Source organism: Chiloscyllium plagiosum, chromosome 20 (genome assembly GCF_004010195.1).
Source record: "Chiloscyllium plagiosum isolate BGI_BamShark_2017 chromosome 20, ASM401019v2, whole genome shotgun sequence".
In the NCBI taxonomy this organism is placed as follows: domain Eukaryota; kingdom Metazoa; phylum Chordata; class Chondrichthyes; order Orectolobiformes; family Hemiscylliidae; genus Chiloscyllium; species Chiloscyllium plagiosum.
This window is the reverse complement of record NC_057729.1, coordinates 56,875,161-56,891,701: the sequence shown is the minus strand read 5'-3', so window position 1 is coordinate 56,891,701 and position 16,541 is coordinate 56,875,161. Positions and strand designations below refer to the sequence as shown.

The 16,541-nt window shown below is 41.2% G+C and overlaps 1 protein-coding gene across 1 annotated transcript in view; it reads right to left on the bottom strand.

Moving 5' to 3' along the window:
• Nucleotides 1-13,515, bottom strand: part of poglut1 (protein O-glucosyltransferase 1) — a 36,009-nt gene extending 22,494 nt beyond the window's left edge. The window contains exons 1-6 of the mRNA XM_043710892.1: nucleotides 13,323-13,515; nucleotides 5,535-5,625; nucleotides 3,344-3,487; nucleotides 1,982-2,117; nucleotides 1,766-1,887; nucleotides 458-517 (exon numbers count right to left, since the gene is read on the bottom strand). Coding sequence (XP_043566827.1) covers nucleotides 458-517; nucleotides 1,766-1,887; nucleotides 1,982-2,117; nucleotides 3,344-3,487; nucleotides 5,535-5,625; nucleotides 13,323-13,401 — 632 coding nt within the window. The 5' untranslated portion in view covers nucleotides 13,402-13,515. The remainder of the gene's footprint in view (nucleotides 1-457; nucleotides 518-1,765; nucleotides 1,888-1,981; nucleotides 2,118-3,343; nucleotides 3,488-5,534; nucleotides 5,626-13,322) is intronic.
• Nucleotides 13,516-16,541: the final 3,026 nt, after the last annotated feature.

Genomic DNA, 16,541 nt, shown 5'->3' with positions numbered 1-16,541 from the left:
CCTCCTGCACCATCCCTGTAGCCCCGCATTTAACTGTTCTCTCTCCCTATTCCTCGACTCTCTATCACGTGGCACGGGTAACAAACCAGAGACAACAACTCTGTTCGTTCTAACTCTGAGCTTCCAACCTAGCTCCCTGAAAGCCTGCCTAACATCCTCAGCGCTCCTCCTACCTATGTCATTGGTGCCAATGTGGACCACGACTTCGGGCTGCTCCCCCTCCCCCTTAAGGACACGGAAAACACGATCAGAGACATCACGTACCCTTGCACCTGGGAGGCAACATACCAAACGTGAGTCTCTCTCCAAACGTGAGTCTCTCCACAACCAACTCCTTATGAAATGGTCATATTGGGTGGCACTTCATACATTCCTTAGCATTAACTTTCAGAATCAAATATTTGTACAACAACAACTTATACATTGTATTATAAATGGTCATAACTATTAGCCTTACCTTGATCCTCTAAAGAAACCTTTTGAGACTTTCTTCTCCCATGGCCACTTTTCAGCAGATCTAGTGAAACAACAAAAAAGGCCAATTAAATTTCATTGTAAACACAGACTCTGGATTGTGTTATTACACTGCTGATGGTCCTTTTTGTAGCATATCCCATTTAGAAAGGCTAAAGAATGTGTGTCCATTTTCTCCAAATGCACAGTGCATCCGGATAAATGCTTGAGCCATTTAATCTCATGAGAGGCAATTACATGTAAACTTCCAAAAAACGATTTGCCTTACAAAGCTCCTTTCATGACTTCAGAACATAACATAATTAATGCAAGAAAACAGAAGTGCATTTCCAAAATTTTACAATGGGTGTAAGACGCTTTGAAATCCTTTGAGATTACGAAAGATGTTACAGAGATGCAAGTTTTGTTTTGAAGAAGGGTCTACTCTGAAGAAAAGTCACTGAACCTAAAATATTAGCTTTGCATGGTAGATAAGCATTTATAAAATACAAATAGCTGGTAGATAAGCATTAATAAAATACAAATAGCAGAGGTAAGAGGGAAAGAAATCAAATTCTGCATTTTTAAAATTCATCCATGGAGTGTGGGCATTGCTAGCTGGGTCAACATTTTACTGCCCATCACGAATTACCTCGAGGGCAATAAGAGTCAATGACATTGCTGAGAATTAAAGGTGTATGTAGGGCAGACCAGTGGATCGTGGATTAACTTCTCTATAGAACATCAGTGAACCAGATTTTTGTTCACAACAATTAACAGTAGTTACACAATCAACATTACATGAGCTTTTTGTTCTAGCATTTTTAAAAAATCTGGTCAGCATGGATGGGTTGGACCGAAGGGTCTGTTTCCATGCTGTACATCTCTATGACTATGACTCTATGATTTCAAATTTCACATCTGCCATGGTGGGCCTCAAACCCATGTTGCTATATTAGTCTGGGGTTCTGGATTAGAGTCCGGATATATTACAACACAGATAGCTCCCTTTCCTATCAGTTCTAATTGTATGCTCCTTATGATTATTGAGCTTCCAATTATATCACACATCAATACGACCATGTTAGGCCACGGATTTCATTATCAAATACAGCAGGGTCAATGAGGTCAGTCTTTCGGCCTTCCTTGGATCATCCACAAACTATCCCAACCATCATATTCAATGGCATAAATAACCCAAAGAATGGCAGACCCAGGACTCCGAACACTTATACAGTCAGATTCTCTCTTCATGAAAATAAAAGCAAAAATATTCCTTTAGCACCGATTCTATTCATCAAATACGCCTTACACTTTTAACTCCTTCCTCATTAGGTCCCAGCGTCCAAGTCCTTTTGGGTAAATGGGCCAAACTGCTGGACCTCCCTCCCAGAAGGTCCACGCAGGGTACATGATGTCATAGTATTCTGATGTCTGTAACAGAAAAATAAGTGGCAGCATATTTTTAAATGCAGTCAATGCCAGGTCCAAGAGCTGGATATTGTAGTAAGCCTCCTTTGACGATTACCTTGCTGAAAGACAAGATAGGCCTGATGGGTTTCATCCAGTATGGAATCTGAGGGTAATCTCGGACATTGAGCACAAATTCCATGTCAGGGAGCTGGTCAATTATTTCCAATATAAAATGCTCTACTCCACTGCACCTGAACATAGAACAAAAAGACAGTAAGAAAGTGATTGGCTAACTCACCACAAATGGAGATACATAAAGAGAAGCATTTATAGCAATGCAAGGCCTGTTGTCACAGTGGTCAGATCAGCATGCCTTCAAGCTTCATATTTCCATTGTTTAAATTTTAGTTCTCTAATTTTTCTTGAATGTCTTAATTGAAACTGCCACCACCACAGCATCATTAACGTATTTCAGATCCTAAACACTTTTCCTCAGTTTTCCTTTGCTTCATTTGTTATTTATCTTAAAACTGTCTCTGATGCTTAACCCTTACTTCAGTTGGAAATGTTTTTCTGTGACTACTTTGTCCAACTTCCTCAAGATTTTGAGCATCTTAATAATTATTTATTGAAGATAGAATTAGCCTGTGACAGAAATTAAGCAAAAGTTTAGATCATTTCAACTACACACAAGGATGTGAAATGGTTTGTGTTCCACATATTTATAAAGCACTTGCATAAAAAGCAAACTCAGGATGCTTGTAAAAGCAGGTGGTGGACAGAAGGGATCAAGACAATTACTTTCAAATCACAGCTAAACCAATAACTTTATTTGTGGTTTGAAAGCAGGTAGAGAGGCAGTTAAGTGAGCTGTTGATTGTAACTGAGATATTCCGGACAGCTGATCAAAGGAGTGACCTTGAGGAATCACAGCAGTGATTGAGCAGCAACCCCCCAGTAGGTACAGTTACAATGTTTAAAAGACACTTGGATAAGTTCATGAATAGGGATACGGGGAAAGTGCAGGGAGGTGGGACTGGTTTAGTTTAGGAACATGGTCGGGGGTGACTGTTTCCATGCTGAATGACTCTTGATGAATATATGGAAGAGTGTTGCAGCAAAGTGAAAGTAGATAAGATATTGAAGATAATGTTCCAGATGTAGAAGGAGGCAGACTGGATGTCACATACATAAAGTTCAGTTTAGGACCGAAGAGTTTGACTTTAATATTTCATTATCCTACTGTGTGACTCACATCTAGTACACGCTACTGAAGGTTTAACCCATTCTTCAATGCATGTTAGGATTTCTGTTTGAACAAATTGCATCATGGATGGTTGAGTCAGGTTCCAGTGGTTTATAGTTGTTGGAGAATTTCATGGTCAGAAATCTCAAGGAAAAGACTCTATCTCTTTGGTTCATTTCAGTCCCATATTACATATGCATCAAATCCCAGCAGGCCTGGCTATTCTCCCACCTGGCAGGGAACATGCAGTCATCTTGTCGATACAACTTGTTCTGTATTATCTGGTAGTGAGTCCCTACATTTTTATTGACAGTATCAGTCATCATGTCACTGGAGATTCCTTGCTTGAAGGGTGAAAGATCATCCTCTAGGACACTGAATAAAATACAATAAAATGAAATTTAAACAATTACAAAAGGGTCACAGGTCAAAGACATATTTATTTATTCCTTCTAGTCTATGTTACTACTTTCACAGAAAGAAAACAATAGTCTATTAAGGCATTTGTACACTACACAATCAGAGTTAACAATTAGGCTTTGCACCAACTTTCAAGGGATATGAACCAAACACAATTCACAAGCACTTTACACTCTAAGGTACTTATACAAAAAAAAAGCACCAGCAATTCAAGGATGATGGAATATTCAATTCGTTTCACAAAATAAGTCAAACTTATGTAAACTAGTTCATGAACAGAGGGACAATGCAACAGTACATCACACCTTTTGTCCAGAGGTAGGCACTGGACTACCCAGTGTTACTGAGTTTGTAATCTAGTGGTCAGGAGACAGGGACTCAAATTCCACAATGGCAGAGGTGGAATTCAAACTGAATTAATGCAGTTAATTTTAAAAATCTGGAATTGAAGGTGGCTGCTGGCAGGTGGGACTAGATTGGGTTGGGATATCTGGTCGGCATGGACGAGTTGGACGGAATGGTCTGTTTCCATGTTGTACACCTCTATGACTATGACTATAATGGCAACCATGACACTACCAGAGTATAGTTAAAAACGCATCTGGTTCATCCATTCATGTCCTTTAGTGATGGAAATCAACCATTTTTATCCTGTTGCGCCCTCATGTGACTCCAGACCGAAAGCAACATAGTTGACTTTTAAACAGCCTCAAGGGCAAATAAAGATGGGTAACCACTGCTGGTCTTGCCAGGGATGCACACATCCATGAACAAATCTTAAAAATACACATTTTTCTTAAAGTTAAAACATTCCAATTATCATAAACAAGTTCTGTACTCCTAAAATCCTCTTGAGCAGGGTCTGCAGTAGGAAATGATTCTGCGTTTGTATGGATGATTTTGCATGTATGATTTTCCAGGATAAGCTCATGGCTTGCACACACAAGGACTAAAAAACACTTGTTTATAATTCTTCTTATAAATCTTCCTGGTGTTAAAATCTACAGCCAGGAACTTAGCACTCAAGTTTGCTGTGGGGGCGTATTTATTCTTCCCCATGTTACATTCCCCAAGGTAACATGGGGAAGAACTAATTTTTCTATATTCTCTGTAGGGATGTGAGCATCAGTTGCAAGGCTACATTTATGGCCTTAGAAGGTGATGAGCCATTTCCTTGAGAAATTGTTTAACAACATGGGGTTTCTTAACCTACTGCAGAGGGGCATAAAGAAATAACCACAAAGTTTCCTCCCACAGTCCAAAAATGTGCAGGTTAGGTGAATTGGCCGTGCTAAATTGCCCGTAATGTTAGGTGAAGGGGTAAATGTAGGAGAATGGGTCTGGGTGGGTTGCGCTTCGGCGGGTTGGTGTGGACTTGTTGGGCCAAAGGGCTTGTTTCCACACTGTAAGTAATCTAATCTAAAGTGTGCACATTTTACAGTCTGTATAGGGACAGGAAATTCCATTCCATTATAAGAACATTAATCTTTTGGTGACAGCCTGGAAGACATCATTCCAGGTGCTAGTCCACAGATCTCATAATTAAAATATATGATCTGGTGTGATCTGAACTCCTAATGCTTGCTCACTGGCCCACTATCAGCTTAAAAAGACCACATACCAGCAGTGGATGCAGTAACAGTTGGGTTGCAGAGGAAATAGTTTCCTCCTTTGTGCTGGATGAAGTGCAACCAGTCTGCCAACTCTTAAGAAGCTGATATTCTTGCTCCTGCTGAACAGCTACAAAAAAAATGCCTTCATCAACCTCTATCGCCTTAAGCTGTGGTGTCAATCTGATAAGACCACCAAAGACATGATTACAAGGAAACTAAGCAATTGGGGAAGGGATTAACCCACCTGCTCCAGATTGCAGGGGAAATGTGAGGCAGCTAAAGACACTGGCATGCATAGCTGAAGGAGAACAATAATATTAAGATGGAATTCAAAGAAAATATGATGTAAAAAAAGGTTAAAAATAATATTCTAACGAGTAAGACCACACCGTTGATGACAGCTGCAGTTATGTTGGATGCAGGACTGATAAGAACCCACAGCTGCTGCTATCTTGTCCTTGTACCTGTGCCAATTTCCATCTAAAAAGTAAACACCACACTGTTAGAAGTGAATCATAATTAACAAGAGTTGAGTGAATTTAACTGCTTGGTTCAATTAAGTGAGATACAAATAATGCTATATTGCCCCCTCTTTACCTTATTATAGTGCATGCGCCTATTTTCCAACAAGAGTAATGCATTAAATTCATAAATGTGTAACAGTCTAATAAATACAAGCCCAAAAATTCCAGTCAGGGTCAGAAATCCTATTTCATGAAACTGTTGACCTTTATGCTGGAGATTTCCAAATGGGTTCTTCTGTTACAAACCAGTCCAGGAATTCTCGAATCCAGCAGCAGATGAAATCATCATCAAAAGTATGCCCCCTAATCTTTCCCATCCTAAGCATAAGGCACGTGAACCTTGTCTGAACTGATTCTTGTGCTTTTGGATTGCTTCTTATATAAAAGGAGACCAAACTTGCCCATAGTACTCCAGTTGTGACCTCACCAATATTGCATATAACTGTAGTAGTACATCCCCTTTTACATAATCCACATTCCTCTTGCAATAAGTGACAATATTCCATTTAATTTACTACTCACTTGCTGTATCTGCATACTAACCATCTTGTGCTACATGTATCAGTATTCTCAATTCTGCAATCTCTCTCCATTTATATTTTCTGTTATTCCTGCCAGCGTGGACAAGTTCACATTTTCCCACATTACATCGCAAAAGCCAGAAGCAGGTTCTACTAACAACTGATGGAAAAGTTTTGTCGTTCAAGCGAAGACTGACATGCTGACTTCATGAGCCCAAATATTAAGACGTGACCTTGGGCTGTGTAGCAAATACTTTTAGAAGTTCAGAGTTACATTCTGAATTCTTAATAATGAGTCAGTTTTACTTTCTTGGATAATCCTCCAGTTAAATAAGCTTTACGTTTCCAATGTAAATGACCAAACCACAATAGGTAAGAGCTGTAAACCACCCGGGCCGGTGGAACCTGCTCTACAACTTTGCTGTCAGCTCTCCCTCGATTAAGTCTGACTCAGAGTTGAGAGTCTCCACCCTGGGTCTTCATGTGACCAAATAGACCAATTCTTGACCTGCAGATTCTTGATCAAAACGCAGGTTGCCCCCATGACAGAATTTTTACAGATGCATCATAGAAAACATTCTGTCTGGCTGCATAACAGCCTGATACAGCAACTGCTCTGTCCAGGACTGTAAGAAACTACAGAAGGTTGTGTGCACATGGACCATCACGGAAGCCAACCTTCTATCCATGGACTCCATTTACACCTCTCATTGCCACGGAAAGGCTGCCAACATCAAAGACCGCTACCACCCCAGTAGTGCTCTCTTCTATCAGACAGAAGATACAGAAGCATGAATACACACACACACACAAACAGGTTCAAGAACAACTTCTTCCCTGCCGTTATTAGACTGTTGACTGGGGCTCTCTAACTTCAAATACTGTTAATCTTGCTTTAAGCATCTCCTATGCAGTGGCTTGCCCTGTCTAAGCACTCCAAGATCTGTAAGTTCTTGTTTGCTATGATCTGCCTGTACTGATTGCAAAACAAAGCTTTTCACTGTACTTAGGTATATGTGACTGCAATAAATCAAATTGAGGTAGTAGGATCCAGTGTTCAGGAATTTGTTTTCTTTTTCTTTGCTTCTCTGCTGCTCTACCTATCAACAAGTTGTATGGATTCAAAGCATGATGGCCATCAGCAGTCTAAAACACTTCAAGGAGAATTTCAGTTGTCTTTGAAGATTTTCTATATTCTGCAACTCTCTGTAATTGAGAGTTTTGGACAGGCCAGATTTGCATCCCATGGCATTTACAAAAATAAAAAGCGATTTGATTGATATATCGAGTTTTGAGAAGATTTGTAGCTCAGATTGAGGTTCTGGATGTAGATTTGCTCACTGAGCTGGAAGGTTCATTTCCAGACGTTTCATCACCATACTAGGTAATACCATCAGTGAGCCTCCGGATGAAGCACTGATGGTACAGCCTGCTTTCTATTTACGCATTTGGTTTTCCTTGGGTTAGTGATGTCATTTCCTATTCTTTTTCCTCAGGGGGTGGTAGATGGGGTCTAACTCGATGTGTTTGTTGGAATGCCATGCTTCTAGGAGTTCTCATTCGTGTCTCTGTTTGGCTTGTCCTAGGATGAATGTGTTGTCCCAGTTGAAGTAGTGTCCTTCCTTATCCGTGTGTAAGGATACTAGTGAGAGTGAGTCATGTCTTTTTGTGGTGAGTTGATGTTCATGTATCCTAGTGGCTTTCTGCCTGTTTGTAATGTTTATTTCAGTTCTTGCAAGTTATTTTGTAAATGACATTAATTTTGCTTGTTGTCTGTTTAGGGTCTTTCAAGTTCATTAGGTGATTGATATATTTTAAATCCTTAGTGGTCTTTCCAGGGTTGATATGGAAAGGAGGATGTTTCCTCTTACGGGACAATTGAGAACTTGGAGTCACTGTTTAGCTATCAGGAATTGCACATTTAAAAGAGAGATTAGGCAAAAGGTTTTTGCTCAGAGGGTCTTGAATATAAAAGCAGGGACGTACTTCTGAGGCTCTATAAGGCTCTGATCTGATCACATGTGGAGTATTGTGCGCAGTTTTGGAATTATATCTCTGGCCCTGGAGCATGTTCAGAGGAAGCGCACGAGAATGTTTCTATTAATGAAAACGTTTGAGAACTCTGGGTTTATATGTGATGGAATTTAGAAGGATATGGGGGGGGATCTAATTAAAACATACAGAATACTGAATGGCCTGGACGGAATAGATGTTGGAAGATGTTTCCATTGGTAGGAGAGACTAGGACTAGAGGGCACAGCCTTAAGAGTAAAGAGAAGACCTTTTAGAATGGAGAAAAGGAGAAACTTCTTCAGCCAGAGAGTGGTAAATCTTTGGAATTTATTGCCACAGAAGGCTGTGGAGGCCAGGTCATTGTGTATATTTAAAACTGAGTTAGATAGGTTCTTGAGTATCAAGGGGATCAAGGGTTTCAGGGAGAAAGCGGGAGAACAGGGTTGAGAAACTTAACAGCCATGATTGAATGGCCGAATTTCTCCCCCGATGTCTTATGGACTCTTTGGAACTCTCTTCCTGAAGTGATGGAGGAGACAGAATCCTTGAATAAGGACCTTTTAAAGCAGTGGTAGATTGTTCTTGTTAATCAAGAGGTTGAAAGGTTATCGTGGTAGGTAAGAATGTAGATTTGAGGTTACAATTATATCAGCCGTGATCTTATCAAATGATGGGATAGACTGAACAGGCTGAATGGCCTGTTCCTGCTTCGTATGCTTGTACAAGAGTTAAGCAAACAAGATCTGGCAAAGTTTTCAGCAATCTGGACACAACACCTGGACTTTGTATCTGAGATAAGTAATAATGCTGGACAGATTCCATCAGCAACATCCCCTCTATATCCTCATTCACTGGGAAGATTGGCAAATAAACATGCCTACCCTTCTTTCTGCTTGGTCCACAAGCATTCAGGCAAAACTCCTGAAAACTACAATAAAAACTTTGCTATACAATATGATCATGGCTGTTCTTAGACTTCAAATCTATTTTCTATCCACTGTCCAAATCCCTCAATAGACCAAAATTCTGTCTTTCCCAGAATTAAATATAGAAAAGAATGCAATAATTGTATGGGGTTGAGAATTCCAAAATTCTGTGTGTTTTACATCTCTGCCCTTCAAACGCAAAAACATAGAAAATAGCAGGAGCTGGTTATTTGGTTCTTTGTGCATGCTCTGCCCTTCAATATGATTATGGCTGATCATCCCTGTTGATACCCTGTTCTAGCATTCTCCCCATACCTTTTGATCCCTTTAACTCTAAGAACTAAATCTAACTAACTATCTATAGAACTGAGATTATCAGCCTGCTCTAGACTTCTCAGTCCAGAGACATTACTGTTATGTCCAGTTCCAAAGAACAGTAATACTCAATTTGAAATGTTAACTCCATTCCTTTCTCCACAGACACTGCCAGATTTGTTGAATTTCTCTCGAGAACTGCATTTTTATTTTGCTCAGTGTCAATTCCTGAGGAATCTTGTCACTTTCCATGAAATCACTTGTCATTCCTTTAAAAACTTAATCTGGAATTCTCTTTTCAAAGGGGTTAATTAGTGCTTCTAATAACGAGAAGATTATTTTTATTCAAGAGGGTACTGGAGCAAGGAAAAAGAAAATGAAGCTGGGTTCTCGATTAGCTATCATCTAAAAGGCAGAAAAACAGACAAACGAAGCACATGGTGAGGTCAGTGCAGCAGAGAGAGAGAGAGAGAGAGAGAAACAAACATAGACTGGGACTGCCATAGTGTTAAGGGTTTAAATGGAGAGGAATTTGTTAAGTGTGTACAAGAAAATTCTCTCATTCAGTATGTGGATGTACCTACCAGAGAAGGTGCAAAACCTGACCTACTCTTGGGAAATAAGGCAGGGCAGGTGACTGAGGTGTCAGTGGGGGAGCACTTTGGGGCCAGTGACCATAATTCTATTAGTTTTAAAATAATGATGGAAAAGGATACACCAGATCTAAAAATTGAAGTTCTAAACTGGAGAAAAGCCAATTTTGACAGTTTTAGGCAAGAACTTTCGAAAGCTGATTGGGCAGATGTGTGCAAGTAAAGAGGTGGCTGGAAAATGGGAAGCCTTCACAAATGAGATGATGAGAGTCCAGCGAAAGTATATTCCTGTTAGGGTGAAAGGAAAGGCTGGCAGGTATAGGGAATGCTGGATGACTAAAGAAATTGAGGGTTTGGTTAAGAAAAAGGAGGCATATGTCAGGTATAGACAGGATAGATCGACTGAATCCTTAGAAGAGTATAAAGAAAGTAGGAGTATATTTAAGAGGGAAATCAGGAGGGCAAAAAGGGGACATGAGATAGCTTTGGCAAATAGAGCTAAGGAGAATCCAAAGAGTTTTTACAAAAACATTAAGGAAAAAAGGGTAACTAGGGAGACAACAGGGCTCCTCAAAGATCCGCAAGGCGGCCTTTGTGTGGAGCCGCAGGAGATGGGGAAGATACTTAATGAGCATTTTGCATCAGTATTTACTGTGGAAAGGACAAGGAAGATATAGAATGTAGGGAAATAGATGATAATATCTTGAAAAATGTCCATACTACAGAGAAGGAAGTGCTGGATGTCTTGAAACACATAAAAGTGGATAAATCCCCAGGACCTGATCAGGTGTACCCAAGAACTCTGTGGAAGCTAGGGAAGGGATTGCTAGACCTCTTACTGAGATATTTGTATCATCAATAGTCACAGGTGAGGTGCCGGAAGACTGGAGGTTGGCTAACATGATGCCACTATTTAAGAAAGGTGGTAAGGACTAGCCAGGGAACTATAGACCAGTGAGCCTGACGTCAGTGGTGGGCAAGTTGTTGGAGGGAATCCTGAGGGACAGGATGTACATGTATTTGGAAAGGCAAGGACTGATTAGGGATTGTCAACATGGCTTTGTGCGTGAGAAATCATGTCTCACAAACTTGACTGAGTTTTTTTTGAAAAAGTAACAAGAGGATTGATGAGGGCTGAGTAGTGAACGTGATAGATATGGTCTTCAGTTAGGCGTTCGACAAGATTCCCCATGGGAGACTGGTCAGCAAGGTTAGATGTCATGGAATTCAGGGAGAACTAGCCATTTGGATACAAAACTGGCTCCAAGGTAGAAGACAGAGGGTGGCAGTGGATGGTTATTTTTTAGACTGGAGACCTGTGAGCAGTGGAGTGCCACAAGGATCAGTACTGGTTTCCACTATTTTTCATCACTTATATAAATGATTTGAATGTGAGCATAAAAGGTATAGTTAGTAAGTTTGCAGACAACACCAAAATTGGAGGTGTAGTAGACAGCGAAGAAGGTTAACTCAGATTACTATGGGATCTTGATCAGATGGGCCAATGGACTGAGGAGTAGCAAATGGAGTTTAATTTAGATAAATGTGAGGTGCTGCATTTTGGGAAAGCAAATCTTCGTGGGTATAATGGTAAAGTCCCCAATAGTTACTGAACAAAGAGATCTTGGAGTGCATAGCTCCTTGAAGTGGAGTCACATGTAGACAGGATAGTGAAGGTGGCGTTTGGTATGCTTTCCTTTATTGGTCAGAGTATTCAGTACAGAAATTGGGAGGTTATGTTGCAGCTGTACAGGACATTGGTTAGGCCACTGTTGGAATATTGCATGCAATTCTGGCTTCCTTCCTTTCGGAAAGATGTTGTGAAACTTGAAAGGGTTCAGAAAAGATTTACAAGGATGTTGCCAGGGTTAGAGGATTGAGCTATAGGAAGTGGTTGAATCGGCTGGGGCTGTTTTCCCTGAAGTGTCGGAGGCTGAGGGGTGACCTTATACAGGTTTATAAAATCATGAGAAGCATGGATAGGATAAGTAGTCTTTTTGCTAGGGTGGAGAAGTCCAGAACTAGAGGGCATAAGTTTAGGTTGAGAGAGGAAAGATATTAGATTACTTACAGTGTGGAAGCAGGCCCTTCGGCCCAACAAGTCCACACCGCCCCGCCGAAGCGCAACCCACCCATACCCCTACATTTACCCCTTACCTAACACTACGGGCAATTTAGCATGGCCAATTCACCTAACCTGCACATCTTTGGACTGTGGGAGGAAACCGGAGCACCCGGAGGAAACCCACGCAGACACGGGGAGAACGTGCAAACTCCACACAGTCAGTCGCCTGAGGCAGGAATTGAACCCAGGTCTCTGGCGCTGTGAGGCAGCAGTGCTAACCACTGTGCCACCGTGCCGCCCATATAAAAGAGACCTAAGGGACAACATTTTCACGCAGAGGGTGGTACGTGTTTGGAATGAGATGCCAGAGGAAGTGGAGGAGGCTAATACAATTGCAACATTTAAAAGGCATCTGGATGGGTATATGAATAGGAAGGGTTTGGAGGGACATGCGTTGGGTGCTGACAGGTGCGACTAGGTGGGTTGGGATATCTGGTCTGCATGGACAAGTTGGACTAAAGGGTCTGTTTCCATGCTGTACATCTCTGTGACTCTATCTAATTGATAGGTGAAGAGACAACAGGCCTACAACCCTAATTTCAACAAATAATGACAATAAATCTAAATCTAATGGTAATTCTCTTTTAACTTTGTAATACTATTTTGAGCTACCTATTTGCAACAGTCATGATTTGGAAATGCCAGTGTTGGACTGGGGTGTACAAAGTTAAAAATCACACAACACCAGGTTATAGTCCAACAGGTTTAAAAACCTGTTGGACTATAACCTGGTGTTATGTGATTTTTAACTATTTGCAACAGCATACTCTGCAATCTCGTGGTGCCACCATCAGGCAATTAGACTTGTTACCAACATGCTTATTACTGCTAATATGGAAGCAACTCTTCACTCACCCACCCCCACCGCCAACTTTGTACTCTCCCCCATGTCGACCCCTAATTTCCAGAACCACCCCCCCCCCCTTTCACACTCCCCTACTCTCTTACACCTTACTATCCCACCCACTCCCCTACATCCCCTTGACACATTCTAACAACTCCCTGAGCCCCACACTTGACCTCACCCTACCCCCAATTTTCTTTGTCCCAAGCGGGGCCGGGTCTGAGGAACCAGCAGCAGTTTGAATCTCCGATCACGGTGACCGCGAGGGCCCCGGAGTGATTGGTCGGAGCGGTTCCGAGAGCTTTCCTTCTTTTACCTGCTCGGGAGTCGCTGCCGCCGGCCACAGCCAGCGCCGCCGCCAACATCAACGACAACGGCCGCCATCTTCGCGCCATGGCCTACTGCGCCTGCGCAGCTCTGCCGGGCCTGCTCGTTACCATGGAGACCGCGCTGAGGCCTACTCACTGACTACAGCCTGATACTTGGGCACAGCTGATGCTGCACAGAGAAACCCCCTTCATTTTGTCACTTTTAAAACACAATAGGTTCGAAAACACCTGTTTTATAATTAAAAACAAACTCAGGAATAGCTGGAGAAACACAGCAGCATCCATAGAGAGAGAAACGTTTCAGAATAACACAGTTACAATATGGGTATAAATTGGCTGAGTGAACAGTCAGGATGTAATGGTCAATGGAATTTTTGGGGGCTGGAGGAAGGTTTGCTGTGGAATTCCCCAGAGGTTGTTGTGGGACCCTTGTTTCTCCCGATCAGCATCCTTATAATGCGGCATGCTTGCTAAACAGGCAAATAAAATCTCAAATAATACCACAAAAGTTTACTGCATTATTCTATCCATTTATTATAGTTGGTTAATTTATTTACTTCAATGTTAATATACTTTTATTCAAATGGCCACATGAAATATCAACAGTTGATTCAATTTCTTCTCAAATACTGCAATCTATCAGTAGACAGTTGAGGGTGTGAATGAGAAGGCTGTCTGTCAATGTGCTTTATTAAAGGCAAAGTTACATTAAGTGATTTATGTTGTAAATAAAGTATAATAGTGATGTGTATTCCCTACATCACATTTCTATTATTTAGTGTGTTTTTACAGTGTTTACATGGATCTCTTGATTATCTGGAATATTTGATCAATCGGCATACACTTAGTCCCATAGGTGTCAGATAATTAAAAGTTTACTTGTGTGTTAATCACCTAGATCCTGATGTACAGGGTACAGTTTCAAAGTTTGCAGAGTCACAAAACTTGGAAGAATTGTAAATTGTAGAACTCTAAACCTGAGCTTGTCATATGAGGAGTGTTGGAGGACTCTCAGCCTGTACTCTATGGAGTTTAGAAGAATGAGGGGAGATCTCATTGAAACTTAGAGGCTCCTGACAGGCCTGGATAAGTGTATGGGAAGGTAATGTTTTCATTAGTAGGACAGATTAGGATCTGAGGACACAGTGAAATGACAACACTTCATCACTCAAATGAGAAATTCCTTCAGCCAGAGGGTGGCGAATCTGTGGAACTCATTGCCACAAAGGGCTGTGGAAGCCAAGTCATTGAGTATATTTAAGACAGCAAGAGATTCTTGATTAGTAAGGGGATCAAACATAATGGGAAGAAGGCAGGAGAATGGGGTTGACAAACATATCAGCCACGATCGAGCACACTTGATGGGCCAAATGACCTAATTCTGCTCCTATATCTTATTGTCTTATATTCTTTAATAAATCTCATCTGTTTCTGAATGATCTCTACTGACTCCTAACAAGAATTAGCCAATTCGAATACTGGTGAGTTTCAAACTCCCATTCTGAGCGCCTATTTCCTGACGACATAATCCAGCTCCTTTTCTTCCTTCCATCATCTTTTATTCCAACCCTCCCATTCCCTTCAGTTCATTCATGCTATACGTGTCTGTTCCATCTCCCCAGCTAAAGACAATGCTTCTCAAATTCAACAACCCATACTCAAGTGTTAACAGTTCAAATGTAAGTCATTATTTCTATCCTGAACCTTGCTCAAGTATGCATACATGTTGTTTTCATTGGTTTCACCATGATATTTTGGGAACATCATAGAGATGTACAGCATGGAAATGGACCCGTTGATCCATCTCATCTATGCTGACTAGTTCTCCTAACTTAATCTAGTCCTTGGCCTATATCCCTCTAAACCTTTCCTATTCATATGCCCATCCAAATGCCTTTTAAATGCTGTATTTGTACCAGCCTCCACCACTTCCTCTGGCAGCTCATTCCAAACATGTGCCTCCCTCTGTGTGAAAAAGTTGCCCCTTGGATCTCTTTTATATCTTTCCCCTCTCACCCTAAACCTATACCCTCTAGTTCTGGACTCCCCCACCCCAGGGAAAATACTTTGTCTATTTATCCTATGATTTTACAAACCTCTGTAAGGACACCCCTCAGCCTCCAGGTAAAGGAAAGGCAAGATTCGTGAACCGTGGATGACAGGAGAAATTGTGCAACTAGCCAAGAGGAAAAGGGAAGCGTACATAAAGTCCAGGCAATAAAAACAGAACAGGCCTCCCAAGGAATATCAGGTGAGAAGGACCATTCTTAAACGAGGAATCAAGTGTGCTAAAAGGGGTCATGAAATAGCTTTAGTGAACAGAAATAGGGGGAATCCCAAGGCCTTATATTCTTATATAAGAAGCAAGAGGGTAACCAGAGAAAAGGTTGGTCCACTAAAGGATAAGGAAGGAAGGTTATGTCGAACCTGAGAAAATGGATGAGATTCTCAATGATTACTTTGTATCAGTGTTCACTGAGGAACAGGTGATAAATACTGAAATTAGAGATAGAAGTTTGTTAACTCTGGATCACATTGACATAAGGAAGGAGGGAGGATGTGTTGGGTAGACTAAAGGATATTAAGGCTGACAAATCCCCAGGACCGGATGGGACCTACACCATGTTGCTGAGGGAGGCGAGAGGGGAAATAGCTGGGGCCCTAACAGATATCTTTGTAGCATCCTTAAACACAGGCGAGGTGCTGGATGACTGGAGGGTTGCTCATGTTGTCCTCCTGTACAAGAAAGGCAGCAGGGATATTCCAAGTAACAACAGACCAGTGAGCCTGATGTCAGTGGTGGGAAAGTTGCTGGAGAAGATACTGAGGGATAAAATGTTTTTATTTGGAAAAGAATGGGCTGATTAGTAATAGGCAACATGGTTTTGTGTAGATAGATTGTGCCTTACCAACTTAATAGAGTTCTTTGAGGAAATAACCAAGTTGATAGATGAAGTAAGGGGTGTAGATGTCATATACATGGACTTTAGTAAGGCATTTGAGAAGGTTCCCCATGATAAACTAATGGAAAAAGTGAAGTCACATGGTGTGCAGGGTGTTCTATCTAGGTGGATAAAGAACTGGTTGAGCAACAAGAGACAGAGTAGTAGTTGAAGGGAGTTTCTCAAAATGGAGAAAGATGACCAGTGGTGTTCTATAGGGATCAGTAACTAGGGCCGCTGTTGTTTGTAACATACATAAATGAT